The following is a 15,361-nucleotide window of genomic DNA, read 5'->3' as shown; positions in this document are numbered from 1 at the left end:
GCCCCTTCAACAACCCGTGCGCGACTTCCCTCTCGGCACCTGCATCTCGCGCACGCCGTTGGGCGTCATGAACGGCCACCAAGGTGCGTCCTCCCGTTACCCCTTCTCTGCAGGCCCGCACGGACGACTGACGAGTCCCACCTCCCACAGCCCTCTTCGGCGTCCTCCTCTCCCCTCCCGCGACGACCCCCTGTCGCTGCTCTATGGTGCGCCCCTGCACTCCTCTGAGCACTCTCGACGGGCACAGAGAACTGACTCGCCCCCGTGTACCCCCGCAGGTCTCGAGCGCAGCTACTTCTTCCTCTTGTGCGTCCCTCGCGTCCCTGTCGTCGACTCGCTCGTGCGCGGCCCCTCACTCATTCTTTCTTTCGGCCGTCGCTCACAGGAGACATACGTTCGACATCCTCCTCTTGAAGCGCGAAGCGCTTCAACAACGGGCCGGTGCCGCACGTCGTCGAGGACGTGGACAAGGACATGTGCGTCGCGAGCCGCTTCCCTCGGCGACCTCCTCCTCCAGCGAGGCCTGTCACTGATCACGTTACGGTCGACGCCTACAGCATCGACACGGCCATCGTCATCAAGAACATCCCGTTCGCGTGCCCCAAGGAGCAGCTCCTCAACATCATGGTGAGCCTCGTCCTCTTTCGGCCCTCTCTCTCTCTTTCTCTCTCTCGCCCAGCCATCCTGACTCTCCTTCTCTCGCCGCAGTCTTCCCTTGCGCTTCCTGCGCCGTTCGCGTTCAACTACCACTACGCGCCGGAGGACCCGACCTCGTTCCGCGGCCTCGCCTTCGCCAACTACCGCGACGGCCACGAGGCGGGCGTCGTGCGTGCCGCCATGGACGGCCTCGAGATCATGGTGCGTCCTTGCTCTCTCTATCTCTCTCGCGTCGTCGACGCTGTCGACGACGCGAGCGTCGACTGCAGAGCTCGTCGTCCTTGACCCGGTCTGACCTTTCCCTCGCACCGCCTCGCACGCAGGGCCGCAAGCTCCGCTGCGAGTTCAAGAAGCAGCTCAGGCCGGGCGAGAAGGAGGCCATCGAGCGCACCAAGGCCCTCAAGCGCATGCGCTCGGCACAGCTCCTCGCCGGCGGCAGCGGTGGCGGCGGGGCGCCCGACTTTGGGTGGAACCGCCGCGAGGCGAGTGCGCCGGGCGGGCACGCCGGCGGCGGCATGGTCACGGGCGCGTCGGGTGGGGGCGGCGGCGGCGGGGCAGGGGGGAACGCCGGGCTCGGAGTGAGCGCGGGCGAGGACGGCATCGAGGACTACGGGCGGCCGCTCGCGTTCGGCCAGGGCACGCATCTCGGCGGTGGACTGTCGCACGTGGGCTTGAGCTTGTCGTCCGCGTCGGTGGTTCCTCGCCACGTGGTGGGACGACGATGGCGAGCGTCAGGACGGCGGCGGGAGGCACGAATGGTCCGTCACGCTCTCGCTCTCTTCTCTCCTCGTCGGCTCGTCCACATGCGCCCAACAGGAGTTTGACGATCGCCCGAGTCGACTGACCATTGTGTAATCTTCTCTGCAGCCCTCGATCCGAGCGACCCGCCGACGCTCGAGCCGCACGATCCTCTTGCAGCGCGACTTGGTCCGCCTTTTCGTCCTCGTTCTCGTCGCTCCAGCGCTCTACGATACACCAACGCGCCAAGAAGCCCGCCTTTGAGCACCGCAGCGTCGACGACGGCGGGGCGCGCTCGTCGTCGCGACCAAGCCCGGGACGGCGCCGGGGCACGACTCGCGCCGGTGCGCCTGAGCGCGCTCGCCGGGGACCTACCGTGAGCTACCTCCTTCCTTCCCTTTTTTCTTCCCCCTATCCCTCCTCCCTTGAGCCTAGCGTCCCCTCTCCTTGCTCTCGCACGACCGCCCGCTCTCCTCCTCACTTTCTAGCCTCCTTCGCGGCGACGACCCGTTGCAAACGCCCATCTTTCAGCCCTCTCTTTCGTCTCTTACCTCGAGAGGCACCGAGAGCGCTCGTGTTACCGTGACAGAGAGAGAGAGAGCGCAACCGTCCTCCTTGCCGGCTTTCGGGCGCGCCAGAGGGGTCGGACCCCTCTCTGTTGCGCTCGCAGCCAGCTCTCTCTGTCTCGACCGGCGCCAAGGATGCTCCAGAGTACACTCGAGCTCTTGAGTGCGACGCTACAGCTCGCCAACCTCGACCAGAGTGCGAGAAAAGACCGACCTGGCGCCAGGGCGCCGTGTCGACCGGAAGCCCCCCACATTTTTGGACCGACGCTCGCTCGAGCCTCGAGTCGACCCTCTCTTGGCCGGCTTTGCGGTGCTTGTTGTCACGGTCTCGAGGTCGAGAGTGGGTCCGAGAGAGTGAAGGAATGTCGGCAGCGCCACGCGCCGTCGCCTCGACGCTCCTGCACCTCGCCCGCCTCGTCTCCCTTCTCCTCCTTGTTGAGCGCAAGGTCGTGCGGGTGTCACTCCGAGGCGGGGTTCGCGACGGCTCTATTCTCGAGAACACGTCTCGACACGACGATCGAGAGGTGCGCTGGTTCAGGAGAAGCAGTCGCGCGAGCTCGAGAGCGACCCGTTCCGCCTCTCCCTCCTCCTCAGCGCACGCTCGTGCGCAGGCTCACCTGCTCCCGGTCCAGGGGTGGGCTCATCATCGAGTACACGTGTCGACACGTCAACCGACAGCCGCTCAGCCTCAGAAGAGAAGGAGGACCGTCGTGAGAGACATGACGAGTCGAACGGCGTCGTCCTCCTCGACCTACGCTCAGAGCCGTCCAGCGGCTTCCTCGTCGCTCGCCCGGACAGGAGCTCTCGCTCGTCGATCTATCGAGCCCTGCTGCAAGGCCTCCACGTCCCACCTCGAGCAGAGAGCGGCTCTCGCGCTCCGACCAGGTGGCCTTCTCAAACCGAGAGCTGGCTTTCGCAGTTCGAGTCGGCGCTCTTTGCTTCCCGGGATCGAGTCACCTCTCAGTACATACTTCAAGGTCGTGCCGAGCGACTCTGCGACGGGCTGCTCGCTGATGTGTTTTGCGCACGAACCCGTTCCCCTGCTCCTCCTCCTCCTCGTCACGTTCGCCTTCTCCGCTTGCTCGCTTTCCTGTTCCTCGCTCTCTCCTCTCCCGCTCTGATGCGCTCGGTACCATCGAAGCGATCTACCGAACACGTTTCGACTGTGCTACTGCTCATGCTGCTGCTGTCTGCGCTCGCTCCGCTTCCCTCCTCTTCCTCGCTTCGACCTCTTCCTCGCTCCTCGTACGTCGCGACGAGGCTCGTACCTGCTCTCGACAAACCCATCTCTGCTACTCTCGAGAAAGGGACTGAGAGAGAGGGGAAAGGAACAGCATATTGCCCACACGGATCTCATCTCGCAAAGCCGCCCTCCAAGTCCTCGCCGTCCATCTGTGCGACGCTCACGCGACGACGTCCTCCACGCCTTCGCCGCACACCGCCAGGCCCGCGACGCCCGACGTCATGCGCGCGACGAGGTGCTCGTCAACGACGGCGTCGCCGAGGGCATCCCTCACGAGCCGGTAGTCCCCAGTCGCGTCGCCGTGCCAGAGATGCGAAGCGCGCCGCTCAGCCTCAAACGCGGCGTGCCACTCGAGCGCCTCGATCGCCGTGCCGTCGACGACGATGCCCCTCGCCTCGGCGGCCGTCATCGCCTGGCGCAGACCCGCCTCGGTGCACCCGCTGGGGTACTCGGGAGCGGACCACCCGGGGTTCATCGGCCAGTGCTCCCAGCGGTCGGTCGATGGGGTCTTTGGACGGTCGAAGTCGGCGACCGGCACGCCCTTGCGGCTGACGACGTGCGACAGGCCGAGTCGCTCGAGGCGAGCCTGAGGAAGGCTGCCCGCGTCCTAGAGGAGGCGGGCGAGGAGCTCGTCGGTGTCGACCGACTCGACAAAGCGCAACGAGCGCAGGTGCTCGAGGCTGCGCAGGCACGCGAGGCGCAGGTTGAGGCCGTTCGACAGGACGCCGTCGCACACCACGAGGTGCTCAAGGTGGTCGAAGCGCGGCAGGATACCGTGAATTGAGTGCGCGGCTCCGCTGCCGACGGGCACCTGGAGCGACCTCATCGACAGCTTGCGCAGACCGGTCGGTGCTGTGCTGAGGACCGAGGCGAACCAGATGACGGGCGAGAAGAAGTCGGCCATCTCGAGGTCGACGAGCTGCGGCACGAGCGCGCGCAGGTCCGGCCCCCTCCAGGGCTCCTGGACCCTCGTACCCTTGAGAGTAAGGCGGGTTACTCGCGGGAGAGTGAGCGGGACCCGCAGGACCGGCAGAACTGGTGCGCCCGTACGGTTCTGGGCGACCGACAGGAAATCGAGGGCCGACAGACGAACGAGTTGCCCGACCCAGGGCCGCTCGGCATCGGCGTCGTACTCGTTGCCGGTCTGACCCGGCTCGCCCCAGGCGCTCTGAAGCACCAGGCGCTTGATCGAGGCGAGCGAGTGAGACGCCGTCTCGCTGAGGACGATGGCGAGGCGGGCCGATCGGAGCCCGTCGAGCTGGAGGGCCTCGATACGGGGTAGAAGAGACAGGAGCGCAGCTATGGCGCTCGGCGGGATGATGCTGGCGGCCACGTCCTCGGGCGACAGCGCCTCGCCGTACTCGTCCGGGTCGCACAAGTCGTCGTGCTCGTCGCCGACGAAGATTTGCAGGTCCATGACGAGCTTACAGACCTCGGGTGTCGTCTCGACGGTGCGGCGGAACAGGGCGAACTCGTCGGACGAGCACATCGCGACGCGGCGGTACAGGTAAGCGCGCTGGAGGGGCGCGAGGCGGCGACAGGCGGGCATGGAGCCGAGGGGCCGGTCGTAGTTGTCCTCGTAGACGTGCTCGAACACCTTGTCGACGAGCTCGTACGGCAGGCGGAGAAGAGGGAACGGGGAAGAGTGCTCTGGTGACGACGCGCTGATGAAGATCTGGTGGGGGACGGGAACGAGGTCAGCGGGCACGAAAGAGGTGGGAGGACGCGCAGACGCACCTCGTTGTCCATCTTGAAGCCCTGCACAGGTCCCTTGAGCGAGTCGAGAAGAGCGAGCGAGGTGGACGAGGACAAGAGAGCGTGAGCGCGAGGGCTCTGGTCGCTTTGTCTCCAAGTTTCGGGCTCAGCGCAGGCAGCACAGCACGCCCTCGTGAGTCTGCGAGAGTACGACCGAGCAGCTTCCCTGCCTCACTCCCGACCCGACCTTCCTCCTCGACCGAGTTCCTCGCAAGCTCTCTTTCTCCTCACGCTCGCTCGCTCGAGCGTCGAGTCGACCTCTTCTGGAGAGCACTCTCCCCCGCTGCGGTGCAAAAGAGCTCGCTCGCGAAGCACTACTGCTCGGGAACCCTCGTCGTTGCACGCCCTCGACTACTCGCGCGCGACCCGCTCGAGCACCTTCCGCACGACCTCCCACTCCCTCCCCTCCTCGAGCTCCGTCTGCCAGTTCGACACGGCGATCCGCACCGCCTTCCTGCCCCTCCAGCTCGTGCCCGTGCAGAACACCTCGTTCGACGCGTTGATGGCGCCAAGGAACGTCGCCGCCGGGTCCGGGTTCGTCGACGACGCGACGCGGTACCGCTCGGGTGCGAGCGACGACGGCGCGAACAGGACGATGTTGAGGACGCGAAAGGCGAAGGGAGCGTCGGCGGGCGAGGCGGTCGAGGGCGCGGGCGTTAGGATGTCGAAGGAGGGGTGCGTGCGCAGGAACGACTCGATGCGGCGGGCAAAGGCGACGTTGCGCTCGATCAGGCGGGCGTAGCCGGCGTGACCGAGCGACAGGAGCGAGGCGTAGAGGGGGAGGGCGCGGCTGTAACAAGGGAGGTCGAGAGGGTGAGTCGAGGTCGAGAACCTGGGGGAAGGGCGAGGACGGGGAGGGGCGATGACGCACAATCGGCGCGAGTTCTCCACGTTCTGGAAGAGCGGGCTCGGCAGCGCCTTGGTCGTCTCGACTCGAGGATGGCTCGACGTGGCCGAGCCGCTTGACGTCGCCGGCGTCGCCAAGTAGGCTGGCGCCGAGTCGCCCGGGCCGCACAGGTCGTACAGCGACGCCGTCACGCCCGGTCCTCGCTCGTCGTCGTCGTCGTCGACAACGACGACACGCCGAGAGCGCGACAGGTAGACGCCGCAGTCGTACGGGACGTTGAGCCACTTGTGGGCGTCGCTCGTGATCGAGTCGGCGAGGGCTAGGTGCGCCTTGTACGGCGCAAAGTCGGGGTGGAGGACGGCAAAGGCGGCAAAGGCGGCGTCGATGTGAAGCCACGCGCCGTAGCGGTCGCACAGGGCGCGCACGGCGGGCGTGTCGGCGTTGATGGCGCTGCGAGCGTGCGGCGGGACAGAACGAGGGTCAGGGGGTGGCCGAGACGATGACGGAGTGGAACTCGAGACGCACCCAGTGTTGACCTCGCCGAAGCTCGTCACGACGATGCTGCCCCGCCCTCGCTCCTTGTTGCCCCGCAGCCGCCGCTCCAGCTCGACCAGGTCCATCGACACGAGCCGGCCCTCCCGCTCCGCCGCCGCATCGCCGACCTGCACGACGCTCCGTCGGCCGAGCCCGGCGAGTGCCGCCGCCTTGCGCACGCTCGCGTGCGCGTCGGCGACAAAGAGGTCGACCTCGACGCCGCCCAGGCCATCGTCCGGGACGCTCCACCTCGGCTCGCCCTGCGCGTGCTTGACGCGTGCGACGACCCAGTCCCGCCCGGTGCACACGCCAAGGAGGTTTGACGCCGTCGCGCCGGTGGTGAGCGTGTTCTGGGTGAAGGTGGACGAGGGGAGGCCGAGGAGGTCGAGGAGGTACGACAGGGTAAGGGCCTCGAGCGCGACCGAGATGGTCTGCTCGGGCCAGTGGACCTGGACGCACGGGTCGAAGCTCGTGACGAGCATGTCGGCGAGCTGCGCGGCGGGCGTGACGCCCCCCGTGATGAGGGCGAAGCATCGAGGACCGGCTTGGCCGGGCGAGAGGGCGGGCGAGATGGTCGAGAGGAGGTGGGTCGTGGTCGCTATGGGGGCGTACAGGGTCAGATGCGCTCTCTCTGATAAGCTGTACGGTGTGACGCACCTTCCAGACCGAGTCCATCTTGCGGGAGGTCGTCCGGCAGCACATGGAGCGCGTGCTCAATGGCGTCCTTGGTCGAGGTTACCGAGAGGTCGGGGAGAGCTCGCAGTCGTGCCGAGAGGAGCTTGTGGACGCGTTGCAGCTGCTCGACGTGCGTGTCGTGGCCTGTGGGAGGGATGATGAAGACTCGGGAGGACGCGAGAGGGCGGGGACGCACCGTACGAGGCCAGGTCGGCAACGTGCATGGCCTTGGAAGCTGCGATCGTCTAGTGCGGGTCGCAGCAAAGGCGAACGAGCCGTGACGAGGGAGAGGGACAGCATTGAAGCGAGCCGGGTGGAGCGCCGGACGAGCCGGACGAGTCGTCCTCAACATTCCGCTCGTGAGCAGTCAGAACGTGGCAAGGCGGGCGATTGTAGCTCGTGGCCTCTCTGTGAGCCGCCAGTACGGAGAAAGAAGGGGCGAGACGAGCGACGTTCGCTCGCGCACAGTCAGAACGCGCTTTCAACGCTCGTCTCGCTCGTACAGGCCTCGTAACCGCAGCGTCCGATGCTCAAACTGTCAAGATGACATCAATGAGGGAGAAGCTCTACAGAGACCTGCGCCGCCGAGCTATCGCGACGGCCACCGCCCGTCCTCCGTCGCGCCGAGCAGGCCCGAGCGACCGCCCTCCCGTCTCGACGTGCGCTCAGCAGCCGCCGAGCACTCTCGGAGGTGTCCGAGAGCTCCTGCGAGCGAGTCTGGACCGCGCGAGAGCTACGACCGCGGGAAGATGTCGTCCAACGAGCCGCGCTCGCGCTCCTCGTTCCCGACCAGCTCCACCGCCCGTACCTCGTCGTCGACGGCGCCCACCTCGCCGCCCGATCCCGCCGTTCGACACCGCGGTCGCGAGCGCCGCTCGTACAGCTCGAGGTCGTACGGCGTCAGCCGCCCGCCAAAGAGGGCGACGTCGCGCTCGAGTTGCGCCCAGGCGACCTCGACGACGTCGTGCAGGAGGGACCGCGGCACCCAGAGCTCGTGCCCGCGGATCCAGGGGAGGGCGGTGCGGATGGTCGTGAGGGCGTCAAGGCCGAGGGCGGGTCGGGCGTCGACGATGCGGAGGATCGAGTGGCGGTTTCTCGGGAAGGCGGTGCGGCCCGGTGAGGGAGGGTGGACAGGGTGTCGGGCGAGTCGAGCGAGGTCGAGGAGGGTGACGGCATCGGCCGAGCGCGGCTCGAGGCGGAACGGGTCGCACATCGTCGGGCGCGAGAGGACCTGCAGGTCGGGGCCGAACGCCTTGAGGAGGCCGTCGACGAGGTCGTCTCGTGGGGCGCACTGGCTCAGGGTGACGCTCTCGAGGTTGGGGAACGAGGACGGGAGGAGCCAAGTCGACGATGAGGTGACCATGTTGAGCTCGAGTTCGAGGAGGCGGACGGCTGGGAGGGAGAAGGGCGTGGTCGAGTGGAGCAGGGATCCTCGTAGTCGGACGAGCTTGAGGCCTGGTAAGGTGCGAGATGTGAGCGGGTGTGCGAGACGAGAGAAGAGAAGGAGAGGGAGAGAAGGGGACGCACCTTGAGCGGCCTGCAGCGCCGCCACGTCAAAGACGCAGTCGCCGACGAGCTCGAATCCCTGCAGCGCCGGCAAGAGCTCGAGCACCTCGCCAAGGTGGTCGTCGACCGAGTCGAGCGGTGATACCCACAGGCTCAACCCGCCAGCGTGTCGCGCGAGGTCGGGCCGGGCGCGAGCCTCGCGCTCGAGCGCGCCGAGCGCCGCGGCGCCGCGTACGTGAGCCCACTGCCACAGCAACGGCTGCGCGATAGGACGCAGGGCGCGGCAGACGAGGCACGCCGAGTAGAGGAGCTGGCGATAAGCGCTCATGTCGGCTCGCGAGGTGGGAAGGCGGGCGGCGGCCATCTCGACGACGCGGATGACGAGCTCGAGGGGGACGCGCTCGGCGGCAGAGGGCATCTTGACGGCCGCTGATGGATGGAGAGAGAGAAGCAGAGTCGAGCGACGCCAGGGCACAAACACGCCGCAGCGAGTCGGAGTGGCTCAGGGGTTCTGGAGGCTGGCGAGGCGCGGATGATCGCGGTCGGGCAAGCTCGTCGCGCTCGGCCTCGTGCATGACGAGTCGTCGCAGCTCGAGCGCCTCCCGCGACAGCGTCGCTTGCTCGAGAGAGGAAGGCGAGCTCGCGAGCTGTGACGAGTTGCCGGGAGCGGCGAGACGAGGAGCGCCGTGTCGAGTGCGGTCGAGGTAGGTGGGCAAGCAGCCTGTGCGTATGCCCACGCTGGGCGCGGAAGCGAGCAGATCGCGCTGTAGAGAGCGAGCGAGGAGGGAGAGAGGGCGAGAGCCAAAGTCCGCGGAGCGCCAGCCTCGCGCCTCTGAGCTCGACCTCGACCGCCTGAGCCTCATCAGTCGCTCAACCCACACCACCGCCTGCGCCACCAGCTCCAGCCATGCCTCGCAAGGGATCCAAGCGCCGCAAGACGCGCACCCACGTGCGTCCCGCGCTCGCTTGTCGTCCTCTCCCCCTCCCTCTCGACCGCGCTCCACCACCACCTCGAGCTCACCCGACCCGCTCCCGTTGCAGATCAAGCCCGCGCTCAATGCCGCACCCGCAGCTCCCGGCGCAGCAGGCGCACAGAAGACGCCCAAGTCGTTCGTCGTCCACAGCGGCACCGTCGGCGGCACCGTCTCGCAGTTGACCAAGGACGTCAGGCGCGTCCTCGAGCCCAACACGGCCTCGCGACTCAGGGTCCGTCCCCTCTCCTTCCTCTCAGGACATCTGCGGCGGCAAGGGCGGTGGGAAGGGACGACCGAACCCCTCGCCGAGCGCGAGCGACGAGGCGGTGCTCGACCCGTCGAGTCGCACACACGAGCTTGCGAGCCAGGCCAGAGCACAGTTGGGACCTCGCACTGACTCGTACCGCTCGGCCCCCTCGTGCAGGAGCGCAAGGCGAACCGGCTGCGCGACTACGTCTCGATGTCGGGCCCGCTCGGCGTCACCCACCTCCTCGTCGTCTCCCAGCCTCCTACGTCCAGCATCCCCGACCCGGCCGCCGAGACGGCCGCACGCGTCGGCGAGACGGCCGAGGAGCGCGCCGAGCGCTCCCTCCTCGAGGGCACCACGACCGTCAACCTGCGCCTGATCCGCCTGCCTCGCGGCCCGACCCTCAACTTCAAGGTCCTGCGCTACTCGCTCGCCGCCGACGTCCTGCGTATGGCGAGGCGTCCGAGGGCCGTCGGGCGCGAGTTCGCCGAGGCGCCCCTCCTCATCCTGTCGGGCTTTGGCGGCGAGGACAAGCAGCTCAAGCTCATGACGACCGTCTTCCAGAACCTGTTCCCGCCCATCCACGTCCAGACGGTGCGTTCTCTCTCTCTCTCTATCTCTTTCCCTCAGTCGCCGTCGAGCGCGCAGGTCGACCGGGTCGTCAATCATGGACTGACCTCCCCTCTCCTCGCCGAACCAGATGGCCCTGTCCTCCGCTCGCCGAGTCGTCCTCCTGTCGTACAACGCGACGACGCACACGATCGACTTCCGCCACTACGTCATCCAGGTCCGCCCCGTCGGCGTGTCGCGGTCGGTGCGCAAGATCATCGCCGGCTCGACCAACAACAAGGCGGCGCCGTTGACGTCGCGCAAGCGGCCGCTCGAGGGCACGTCCGAGGAGTCCGAGGCGTCGGACGCCGAGGCCAACAACCAGGCCGTCGTCCCTCGCCCCGTGCCGACCAAGGCCCGCGGCGGCGCGAGCAAGGCCAAGGGCATCCTCGACCTGTCGCGCGCCGACGACATCTCGGACTACATCCTGCGCCAGGAGCAGATGGGCTTTGTCACGTCCGACAGCGAGGTGTCGGACATGAGCGACGGCGGCGAGTCGGTCGGCTCGGCCGGCGGCGCGAGCGACTCGGAGCAAGACGAGAAGAAGGGCAAGGTGCGCCTCGCCGGCGACTATGTCGGGCGCGGCAACCGGGGCAAGGGCGCGAGGGGCGACAAGCGCGCCGTGCGCCTCGTCGAGCTGGGTCCGCGCATGGAGCTCGGCCTCGTCAAGATCGAGGAGGGCGTCGGCGAGGGCGAGGTCCTGTTTCACGAGATGGGTGCGTCCCGCGTCTCTCTCTCTCTCTCTCTCTCTCTCCTTCTCCTTGCGCCTCTGCGTCGCCTCGAGCTCGTCACTGACATCCTGTATCTCGTCGTGCTCGTCCGCAGTGCACAAGACGAACCGCGAGGCGGCCGAGCTCGCCAAGGTCCACGCCGCCCGCCGCAAGCTCGCGGCCGAGCGTCGCGCGCAGCAGGAGGCCAACGTCGCCGCCAAGAAGGCCGCGTCGGGCAAGGGCAAGGACGTCGCCGCCAACGAGGACGAGGACGAGGACGACGAGGAGGAGAACCCGGAGCTCGTCCCGGCGGTCGGCGACGACGTCGCCATCGACACGTACGAGCGCGAGCACGGCCTCCAAGCCGGTAGCGACGAGGAGCTGTACGACGACCAGGACGACGAGGACGACTTTTCGGGCGACGAGGACGATGAGATGGCGCCCGACTCGGACGCCGACGACTCGCACTCGGACGGCGAGGGCGCCAACTTTGACGACGGCGACGAGCCGTGGAACGACGACGACGACTCGGACACGTCGCCGATCCCGCTCTCGCAGGCGTACCAGCTGTCGGACGACGAGGACGACGAGGCGCCCGCGCCCAAAAAGTCGTCGGCGCCGCCCAAGAAGAAGGCGCGCGTCGGCCCGGCGTCCTTCTCGAGCAAGCAGTTCAAGCGCATCGACAAGGACCAGGTGCGGCAGGCCAAGACGCCGATCGGCATCGCGCTGCCGCGACCGGCGACCAAGAAGGAGCGCAAGCGCGCCGAGGACAACGAGAAGAAGAACAACGGCGGCAAGAAGCTCGAGAACAGCGCCAAGCCCGACGACGGCGGCGAGCGGGGCTCGGGCGGTGGGCGAGGTGGTCGAGGAGGGTCGCGAGGTGGTGCCAGTCGAGGGGGAGGGTCCGGGCGCGGCGGTCGGGGCGGTGGAGGCGGTCGGGGCGGCGGCGGCGGCGGTCGCGGTGGGCGAGGCCGGGGCGGCAAGTGAGTCCAGCCATCGACTCTCTGCAACGCAACCTTTCACCCTCGACCTCTCGCAGCCGTCGAGCTCGTCGTCTGCCCTCGCTCGTCGTTCCCCCTCCCCTCGCTCGAGCCTTCTCGAGAGCCGGCTTTCCTCGGCTGCTCTCGGCCGACCGATGCGCCTGATGACGTCTTTATCGCGTGCGCGTCGAAAGTTGGGCGGACCGGGCTGCTCAGAGAGTTTGGGAGGCGTCGCCGAGGTCCGCGGACTCGCCGACGAGGACGAGGTGCGGGCGCACCTTCACTCGCTCGTTTCTCTCTCGACCATCTCCCTCTCGAGCACCGCTGCAGAGATGTGGACAGTGGCTGAGCTGCTCTCGTCGCTGTTCGGTTACTGGGTGCGTCAAGTCTCGCCGTCGTCACGGTCGTCCTTCCTCTCCTCGACACGTTCACTCACCGTTCTCCCCTCGTCCTCCCACCTCTTGTCGACGACAGGCAATGGGTTGCGGCATCTGGCTCTTCTGTCCCGAGATCTACGATGTCATCAAGTACCGCCCTCACGAGAGTGCGTCCCTCCTCTCCCTCTCCTCGAGCCAAGGTTCCTGGGCTGACACACTCTCCCTCGCAGTCGACGCGGCGCGCCTCACCTTCTTCGCCTCGTGGCTGCTCGGCGACTTTCTGCACCTGTTCGGTACCGTCTTCTCGGGCCATGCACAGATCACGCAGATCTCGCTGTACATGTGCGCACCGACCCTCCTTTCTTCCTCGCCCTTTCTTCCTCTCTCTCCTTCACCGTCGATTGACGCTCTCGACCCCCCTGCAGCATCGTCGCCGTCCTCGAAACGTGTGTGGAGATTCCCCCCACGTCGCTCGAACGAGCGTCAACGTCGCTCGGACCCTTTCTGACCCTACCTCTTTCGGCGTCTCTTGCGCAGCTTCCTCGTCGTCTGGATCCTGTTCAACGTGTATTGCGTCAAGCGGCATCCTGACGAGGAGTTCGACGAGAAGGGCGACCCGGCAAAGTGGCGGCACCCTGCGCAACACGCCTTTGCGCACATGATGGGCGTCGGGCCGCAGCTCCACATGCCGCCGGGCGACGACGCGCTCGACAAGCAGAGATCTGCTCGGCGGGAGCGCCAGATCGACGCCGCCAACGCCTCTCGTCGAGCTCGCGGCAAGAAGACGCCGTGGAAGCCGCCCAAGGCCATCCCGCGCCCGACCATGATCGCTATCCAGGTCGCCGGCACGGTCTTTGTCGTCCTCGTCTTTACCGCCGTGTGGTACGGCGCCACGTACACCCAGCAGAACTCGAAGGAGCCGCCAGAGCCGCTGCCGCAGAGCCTCGTGGCGTTCGTGCCCGGCTGGTTCGGCAAGTCTTTTCCTCCTCGTCCTTCTTCTCCCTCCCCTCTCCCTCCCCTCCCCCTGCCATTCCTTGTCCCTCTTCTCTTGTCGTCTCTCGCAGTCCGGCGTCCGGATGTGTCCGTATGGTTCCTGACGAGCAGTGCGCGCACAGGGTTCTGCTTCTGGGTCGGGCCGCGGCTCTTTTCGATGTACCAGTCGTACAAGGAGAAAAAGAAGGAGGGCGTCACGACCGCCTCCATCATCGTCGGCGCACTCACGCACGGCTTCAACGTCGTCGTACGTCCCGCTCTCTCTTCTTCTCGACCTTCTCAAGTAGCCGAGCTGCGCCTGACCGTCTCTCGCTGCACGCAAGTCAATTATGCTCATCAACTACAAGGGCGAGGGTCTGCTAGCCCAGTCACCCTACATCGCCACTTCCGTCTTCTGCATCGCGCTCGACATCATGGTGCGTCCTCGAGCCCGCTCTTCCTCGATCGTGCCGGCGTGCGGTACTGACCCTCTCGCCCCCCTCGCAGCGCCTCTTCCTCAAGTGCCACTACGCCGGCCACGACTTTTTGCCGCCGCAGCTCGACCACTCGACGCTGTACCCCGCTCGGGCCTTCTACGACCCGTCGTGGCAGTACGACTCGGGCAAGAAGGCGCCGCGCAGCAAGCGCGACCGCCTCGCCTCGGTCCTGCCGAGCTCGTCGCGCTCGTCGCGCAAGAATGGCGGCGACGACAAGGGCGGCGCACGCCGAGGGTTGCTCGAGCGGAGCGGGCGTGTCGCCAGCTCGGACGACGAGGCGTACCTCAACTCGGGCGAGGCGTCGGGTCGAGAGCAGGACGAGCCTCGGCGCCGTCGAGCCGCACAGCGCTCGTCGTCGACGGCCGACGGCAGCGGCTCGGACGTCGACATCGACGCGCAGGGCCGCAACCCGACCCAGCGACACGCCGCGTACCTGCAGGCGCACGGCTGGGGCGCCGGCGCACACGGTCTCGGCGCCGCTCGACAGCTCCACCCGGAGCCGCTGCCGCACGAGACCGAGCACGAGCGCGACGACCGCCTCCTGACGGCGCGCGCCAACAAGGCGTTCCTCGCCCGTCGCGCGCGGCAGCTGCGCCGCCTCGAAGGGCTCGACGACGCGCACGCCGCACTCGACGCTCGTCGCGCGAAGACGCTCCGCCGGCAGCGCGAGTACGACGTCCCGTCGACGAGCGCTCGCCGCAAGCGCGAGATCGAGCGCCAGCTCGAAGCGACCGAGCACGTGCACGAGCCTGCTCTGCGCGCTCGCCTCGACACGATCCTCGACGACCCGGACGTCAAGCACCCGGACGACCGGGACGAGCTCGAGCGGCGGCACGGCGCGTGGGCGGCGAGCGTCGCCGACGAGGAGGACGGCATGAGGGCGCACCCGCTCATGCGCAAGGCGGCGCACGACCGGGTCGAGGACGAGCGGCTGCGGCACGCTGGGCGGGCGTACAGCACGTGGGAGCCGGGCGCGACGCTGTCGAGCGAGGAGGAGCGAGGGGAGGCGGGCCGGCGGCGGCCTGAGAGCCTGGTCGTTGAGCGGCCGAGCGAGGACGAGGAGAAGGCAGAGCACAAGCAGGGCAAGCAGACGCAGAGGAGGAGGGTGGTCAAGCACTCTCTGTCGCTGTCAGGGTGAGCCGCAGGAGGGCCGTGCGGGCGCCCGAGGAGGAGGGACGGGTTCGAGTCGAGCCGCAGAGCGAGAGAGGATGGATCGAGATGGGTGCGAGTGATGCAAAGATACGCGTGGAGCCACTTCTACACTGCGACTGCGACTGCTGCTGCGGCGACGGTCCCGAGGCTCCCGTCGTCGTGAACGTCCTGGGTCGCGACAGGGCCCTCACCGCGACTCTTGCTCGACTGCGCGCGCGGGAGAGGAGAGTCAGTACTCGTCGTTGGTGCAAGAGGGAGAGAGAGGGCGAGAAAGGAGAGATAGAGGAAAGAGAGGGAGAGAGAGCGAGAGAGAGGAGAGAGA

General features: G+C 67.6%; 5 protein-coding genes across 5 annotated transcripts; 2 read left to right on the top strand and 3 right to left on the bottom strand.

Annotated features, from left to right (window-relative positions):
• Positions 1–67: 67 nt before the first annotated feature.
• Positions 68–1,749, top strand: RHOBADRAFT_55422 (uncharacterized protein; the record flags this gene model as incomplete). The annotated part of the gene is made up of 9 exons (XM_018417837.1): positions 68–83; positions 151–192; positions 279–306; positions 417–476; positions 558–627; positions 709–858; positions 981–1,322; positions 1,525–1,584; positions 1,669–1,749. 9 exons carry the CDS (start codon positions 68–70, stop codon positions 1,747–1,749), a joined length of 849 nt encoding a protein of 282 aa, XP_018268774.1.
• Positions 1,750–3,364: 1,615 nt separating this feature from the next.
• RHOBADRAFT_46319 (uncharacterized protein) lies at positions 3,365–4,953 on the bottom strand (the record flags this gene model as incomplete). Its single annotated transcript, XM_018414765.1, has 3 exons — positions 3,365–3,811; positions 3,848–4,879; positions 4,942–4,953. 3 exons carry the CDS (start codon positions 4,951–4,953, stop codon positions 3,365–3,367), a joined length of 1,491 nt encoding a protein of 496 aa, XP_018268773.1.
• Positions 4,954–5,310: 357 nt separating this feature from the next.
• Positions 5,311–7,239, bottom strand: RHOBADRAFT_46318 (uncharacterized protein; the record flags this gene model as incomplete). Its single annotated transcript, XM_018414764.1, has 5 exons — positions 5,311–5,749; positions 5,831–6,256; positions 6,332–6,938; positions 6,998–7,159; positions 7,212–7,239. 5 exons carry the CDS (start codon positions 7,237–7,239, stop codon positions 5,311–5,313), a joined length of 1,662 nt encoding a protein of 553 aa, XP_018268772.1.
• Positions 7,240–7,748: 509 nt separating this feature from the next.
• Positions 7,749–8,939, bottom strand: RHOBADRAFT_55420 (uncharacterized protein; the record flags this gene model as incomplete). The annotated part of the gene is made up of 2 exons (XM_018417836.1): positions 7,749–8,470; positions 8,543–8,939. 2 exons carry the CDS (start codon positions 8,937–8,939, stop codon positions 7,749–7,751), a joined length of 1,119 nt encoding a protein of 372 aa, XP_018268771.1.
• A 489-nt stretch (positions 8,940–9,428) lies between these two features.
• On the top strand, positions 9,429–15,025 carry RHOBADRAFT_46316 (uncharacterized protein; the record flags this gene model as incomplete). Its single annotated transcript, XM_018414763.1, has 13 exons — positions 9,429–9,470; positions 9,563–9,727; positions 9,920–10,336; positions 10,443–11,067; positions 11,177–11,911; positions 12,372–12,418; positions 12,516–12,585; positions 12,649–12,760; positions 12,844–12,864; positions 12,956–13,393; positions 13,523–13,658; positions 13,735–13,827; positions 13,898–15,025. The coding sequence occupies 13 exons, from the start codon at positions 9,429–9,431 to the stop codon at positions 15,023–15,025; spliced, it is 4,029 nt and encodes a 1,342-aa protein (XP_018268770.1).
• Positions 15,026–15,361: the final 336 nt, after the last annotated feature.

The sequence above is a fragment of the Rhodotorula graminis genome (genome assembly GCF_001329695.1).
Source record: "Rhodotorula graminis WP1 unplaced genomic scaffold RHOBAscaffold_13, whole genome shotgun sequence".
Classification (NCBI taxonomy): Eukaryota; Fungi; Basidiomycota; class Microbotryomycetes; order Sporidiobolales; family Sporidiobolaceae; genus Rhodotorula; species Rhodotorula graminis.
Note: the sequence above shows the minus strand (reverse complement) of the source record. Positions and strands in the feature narration are given on the sequence as shown.